General features: G+C 37.3%; 1 protein-coding gene across 1 annotated transcript; it reads right to left on the reverse strand.

The window, feature by feature from the left end:
* Window positions 1-131: 131 nt before the first annotated feature.
* On the reverse strand, window positions 132-5,962 carry LOC106881786 (protein FAM227B). The gene is made up of 4 exons (XM_014932291.2): window positions 5,853-5,962; window positions 4,110-4,169; window positions 2,360-2,503; window positions 132-454 (listed from the first exon to the last, which is right to left on the reverse strand). Exons 1-4 carry the CDS (start codon window positions 5,931-5,933, stop codon window positions 140-142), a joined length of 600 nt encoding a protein of 199 aa, XP_014787777.2. The 5' UTR covers window positions 5,934-5,962; the 3' UTR covers window positions 132-139.
* Between the last annotated feature and the right edge of the window lie 278 nt (window positions 5,963-6,240).

Below are 6,240 nucleotides of genomic sequence, written 5' to 3' on the forward strand. Positions count from 1 at the left end.
ACCGATGCTGGTATGTTTAGGTCCCCGTAACTTAGCGGTTCGGCAAAAAGAGACCGATAGAATAAGTACTAAGCTTACAAAGAATAAATCCTGGGGGTCACTTTGCTTGATTAAAGGTGGTGCTCCAGCATGGCCGCAGTCAAATGACTAACACAAGTAAAAGAGAGCAAAGAGAGTTACCCCACGCAAGTATGGAAAAACAGGCATTAAAATGATGACAATAATCATTATTTATATCTTGTATTCTACAGCAAATTTCAAAGACGGTGTGACCAGATATGTCCAAGCTATCCACTCTTAAAGCTACGCTGTGCATATTATTCTTACCTGTCATCCACAACCATATTAGTTCAATAACTGATTGCTTAAAGACATTGTCAAACTGGCAGTGTGAGTCTGGGAAACTGTGATGGAATGTTCCATAAACTGCCAGTGACATCAGCTTTGGTAATTCCTGGTCAAAGTGAAAGCAAACTTCTAAGTCAATCGGCCATGCTGTGCCTACACACACACATGCGCAAAAAGACAAACATGATATATATTATATATATAAAAATAAAAAAGTATTATTACTGTTATTTATAGTAATAAGGTGGCTAGCAAGTTCACACCATTACAGGCACAATATAAGGTAAACTAAGATTCAATAGGGTATATAATATTGTTGATGGCACTCCGTCGCTTACGACGTCGAGGGTTCCAGTTGATCCGATCAACGGAACAGCCTGCTCGTGAAATTAACGTGCAAGTGGCTGAGCACTCCACAGACACGTGTACCCTTAACGTAGTTCTCGGAGATATTCAGCGTGACACAGTGTGACAAGGCTGACCCTTTGAATTACAGGCACAACAGAAACAGGAAGTAAGAGTGAGAGAAAGTTGTGGTGAAAGAGTACAGCAAGGTTCGCCACCATCCCCTGCCGGAGCCTCGTGGAGCTTTTAGGTGTTTTCGCTCAATAAACACTTACAACGCCCGGTCTGGGAATCGAAACCGCGATCCTATGACCGTGAGTCCGCTGCCCTAACCACTGGGCCATTGCACCTCCAGGGTGCAATTTTAGCACTACTTGCTAAAATCAGAACCAAGGCTCAAAGAACTACCATAAACTCATGGTAAAGATACACAGAAGCAATGCAATGAACATATGAGAAACAGGCTTCCCTTTGCATTGAACACATCAGTAAGTAATGAATATTTCAATACCAATTGATTTCACATTTTTCATGACAAACATACTCTGCGATCTTCAGTTGGAAATAACATTTTAACATCTATTTAGCAAGTGGTATTATATACCCTATTGAATCTTAATTTCCTTTACATATATAAAAGTGAGTTCACAGCTGTAACCTACACCAGTTTCGCATAACCAGCCCACTCATAAGTACCTTGGATCGTAAGGCGACATGCTGTGCTTGAGGAGACCTATTGAGTCAAGTACATCAAAATCAAATCAAATCACAATCAGAATCAAATGGAAATAGCAGTTATGATCCCCGTGCCGGTGGCACGTAAAAAGCACCAGCCGATCATGGTCGATGCCAGCCCCCTCTGGCCCCTATGCTGGTGGCATGTAAAAAAGCACCCACTACACTCTCAAAGTGGTTGGTGTTAGGAAGGGCATCCAGCTGTAGAAACTCTGCCAGATCAGACTGGAGCCTGGTGCAGCCTCCTGGCTTCCCAGACCCCAGTCGAACCATCTAACCCATGCCAGCATGGAAAACAGATGTTAAACGATGATGATATATATATATATATATATATATATATATACACACACACATACATACACATATATATATAGTGGTGCTCCAGTATGGCCACAGTCAAATGACTGAAACAAGTAAAAGAATGCACAAACATACACATATAGTTCAAATGTACAGAAAAGAAAAGCCAAAGACAGGTGAGGTGAACCACAGGTACTTGGGAAGAATGGAAAAGTCTTTGATGTTTCAAGTGTCTATGCTCTTTGACAGAAAGGCATGAGAAGAAAAAAAGAATGGAGAGAGACAAAAATGTTTTGGGATTAATGGTCTAACATGAAAAAATCCTTATACACACATGCACAGACACACACATACATATATACATACACACACATACATATATACATACGCACACACATATACGTATATATCAGAAAGCAATCTTTATATCCAACTTAACATGGATGTTTGTTAGAGTACCAGGTACTATGTTAGTTACCTTGAGAGGACCTTTTCTATTGATACATGATGCAATACATCCACATTAAGTTGGTCCAATTTGAACAAATCTATCTAAATGGCTCAAAACCAACCCTGCTGGAGTGCAAACTGAAAGGTTGAAAGATCAAATGGAAAGTTCTGGAATTACCTTAAATAAAGTGTCTGCAAAATACTTTTCCCTCCTTGCTAGGTGAATGAGGTTCACATAATTGACAGCAACTCGATGGAACAACTTCTGCTGTACAGATAAATCAGGCTGGAAATTGGTGAGAAATAAATACCAGAAGATGTCCTGTTGATAGAAACATTGTTTTAATTAAGTCAGGAAAAGAAGATTGCCATATTTTCTGACATACAAGTCAATGTGGTATTTCTATATCCTTAAATGCATATATATGATTTTAACAAAACGGAGGTAAAGCAATATATTCACAGACAAAACTTCCAACTACCAACACTTGAGACTCCAACGCCTTCTACTTTTCAACGAAACATGTTACTCTTTATAAGAGTTCAACGAGTCTACTAATTAATCACACAGGAGTATTAACCCTTTCGTTACCAACCAGGCTGAAACCGGCTCTGGCTCTGAGTACAAATATCTTGTTTTCATAAGTTTTGAATTAAAATCTTCCATCAAACCTTTTAGTCACAATTTATGTTCTTAACACTAGCTTAATGATAACTAAGTTATTTTACTAAATCTTTTGTTATATTTAAAGTAATTGAAAGAAACACAGAGCATCTCAACAGAAATATGGTAACAAAAGGGTTAACAAATGATTAATTTAACCCTTTTGTTACCAACCCGGCTGAAACTGGCTCTGAATACAAATGTCTTGTTTCCATAAGTTTTGAATTAAAATCTTCTACCAAACCTTAGTCACAATTTATGTTCCTAACACTAGCTGAATGATAACTAAGTTATTTTACTAAATTCTTTGTTATATTTAAAGTAATTGAAAGAAACACAGAGCATCTCAACAGAAATATGGTAACAAAAGGGTTAATGTCTGTCACCACAACAAGTAAATAGTGAAAACATGAAGTGTAAACATTCAAACATCATCGCTATCTTTCCAAATCCTGCTGCATTCCACAAGAATACGTTGGTCCTCCAAAGTCGTCATAGTGCATAAGTTGACCTCCCATTTTTGACCATAAATTTGGGTCCGGAAAATTGGACTGAAGCAACATGAAACAAAGTGTCTTGCTCAAGAACACAACACATAGCCTGGTCTAGGAATCGAAATCATAATCTTGCAATCATGTGTGCAACTCCGTAGCCCCTGGGTTACATGGCTTCAATTCAGCAAGTATGGGAAAACAATTATGAACTGAAGAAGGAGTTACAAAAAATTATGTAGTAACAACTGTGTATTTCTAGCAAGTATGAAATAACAACCATGGTTAACCCTTTAGCATTTAAACTAGCCATATTTGGCCCAAATATTCTACCTGCTTTTGCCTCTCATACCTATGCTACAATGTCAATGTCATTCTAAGAATAAGCAATCACATCATCAAAATCTTGAAGCTACAAGATAATGCATGATTAATTCAAAACAATGTGAATAAATATTACTTTTGACAGAGTAATCGGAATGCAAGAGGGTTGAACCAGCCATATCCAGCCAAGATATTCTACCTGGTTTATTTTCAAATCAGCCAGATCTAACTTCTCACACCTACCCTACAATGTCATTCTAAAAATAAACAATCACATCATCGAAATCTCGAAGCTGAGATAATACATAATTAATTCAAAACAATGTGAATAGATAAACATTACATTTGACAAAGTCATTTGAATACTAAAAGGTTAACTCATATTTCCAGGAGAAGGGAAATGAAAACTTGACATTAATAAAAATTTAAAAAACTGAACAGAACTGCACCTGTAATATGTCTTGGCATCTTTTGGAATATAGAATTTTCTCAAACGTTGGGCGCTGGAGCTGTAAATAGCAAAAAAAAATTAAGGTTAAAAGACAGAGACAAACAAATAAACAAAAGAAAAATGCAAAAAGTAGAGAAAAGAAAATGGAAGTTGAAAGACAACCAGATACCAAAGTTAATTGACCAACTTTGAACACCCAACCAGAACAACTGACCTCCATAGAAAAAACAAAAAACCCTGGAACCATGAAATAACCTTTTAGCAGCTTATCATACATCAATATTGGGAAAATTCACAACCTTCTGTATCATTAAACCACTATTGTTCCTGAAAGTTGTTTTCTATTTCTTCTACAGACTGTTTGAAGCTCACTATGTTCCTACACCTTGATCCTTAGATCTTACCTTTATATACAGGGTGTCCACAAAGTCTGGGTACATGAGGATTAACACATACTTTAAGAAGTTATTGTTTCTTATATTTAATTGTTTATGTTATGATTTTATTTACTCCATGTACCCAGACTTTGTGGACACCCTGCATATATATATATATATATATATATATATATATATATATATAATCTCAATCAATAACCTTACAAAGTAGATGCAATGGAACAACCATATCATTGACCTGGTCACAGTTGTGTCACACCAACTTTAGTGTGAAAAAACTGACTGCAATTAATGGCTTCAAACTTTGGCATAAAGCATGAATAATAAAGAGAGGTGGATGGCAAAGATGGTTGGTGATTTAGGAGGAACACAGCAGTATAAAAAGGAGACAGCATTAGGCAATAAGTGGCTAAATAATTAGAGCATCTTACAAAATGCTTTGTGGTCTCTACTTGTAGCACCTTCACATTCTGTGTTCAAATCCTGCTGAGGTTGATTTCTGTTTTACTTTCTTCTGGGGTCAATAATATCATTTAAATACTGGGTTCACATCATTGACTATCCTCCTCCCACAAGACTGGGCCTTTGTGCCAATATTTAGGGTGGTGACTTGATTGAAATGGTAAACTGACAAGATGTGTTGATGTTCTTTGGTCCTAGGTCATCCCTGGTCAAGAAAATATATGACCAAAGACATTTCAGCCATGACCATCCTGTTTCTTTTTTTTTTCCAGGTACAGGTATGGATGTGGAGTAAAAAATTCACTTTCCAACCACATGGCTTTGGATTCAGTCCCAGTGCATGGCACCTTGGACAAGTTTCTTTCACTCTGTCCCTGGACCAATGGAAGCTTTGTGAGTAGATTTAGTAGATGGAAACCGAAAGAAGCCTAATGTTTGTGTTTATGTTCCCGTAACTTAGTGGTTCAGCAAATGAAACCAATAGAATAAATGCTAGGCTTAAAACAAAAGTACTAGGGTCAATTTGTTCAAATAAAACTCTTCAAGGCAGTGCTCCAGCATGGCCATAGTCCAATGACTGAAACAAGTAAAAGATTGGAATCACATTATCTAATGGGTTTTCCTTTTTAAGATTGATAGGGGTGAGTCAGAGGAATTTTGGCTGTTTGACCTGCTACAAATAGCAGCCAAATCCTTCCTCAAATCACAACCTACTGACTTACAAAAACACAGAAGGTCACAGTGCATATTGTAGTCCTTACTATACAAAAAGACATTATGGTCACTGCTGGAATGACAATTGATCAATAGGTCTGCTGGATCAAGGCTGACCCAGGGCTAAGCAATAACAACAACATTTAAGGCACAAAGAATTTACTGACAGAACCAATTTTGGAATAATGAGCGTGAAGAGCCTTCTTCAACATTTCTTTTGGTTGGATGTTGTAGGGTAAAGATGTCATTTGGTGCTTCTGAAAACCAGGGAAGACATATGTCTGGAAAAGAGAATGAGAAATATACACATAAACAGCAGATGCATGCATAAATACATCATCATCGAACATCCATTTCTATGCTGACATGGGCTGGATGGCTTGACAGGTACTGGCAAGGCCAGGGGCCACACCAAGTTCCATAGTCTGTTTTGGCATGGTTTCTATGGCTAGATATCCTTCTTAATGCCAATTATTTTACAGAGTGAACTGGCTGCTTTTTACATGGCACCTTGCTTTTAGGAAATATATAATACAAAACCACAATAAGACAGAA

The sequence above is a fragment of the Octopus bimaculoides genome, chromosome 25, assembly GCF_001194135.2.
Source record: "Octopus bimaculoides isolate UCB-OBI-ISO-001 chromosome 25, ASM119413v2, whole genome shotgun sequence".
Classification (NCBI taxonomy): domain Eukaryota; kingdom Metazoa; phylum Mollusca; class Cephalopoda; order Octopoda; family Octopodidae; genus Octopus; species Octopus bimaculoides.

Excerpts from the sequence above, each read along its gene's own strand:
- LOC106881786 (XM_014932291.2), bottom strand. The coding sequence starts at position 5,933 with ATGACATCTTTACCCTACAACATCCAACCAAAAGAAATGTTGAAGAAG. Across the intron at positions 4,170-5,852 it reads ATTATTCCAAAATTGGTTCT|CTCCAGCGCCCAACGTTTGA; the intron begins GTCAGTAAATTC and ends TGCTATTTACAG. Across the intron at positions 2,504-4,109 it reads GATGCCAAGACATATTACAG|GACATCTTCTGGTATTTATT; the intron begins GTGCAGTTCTGT and ends TTCTATCAACAG.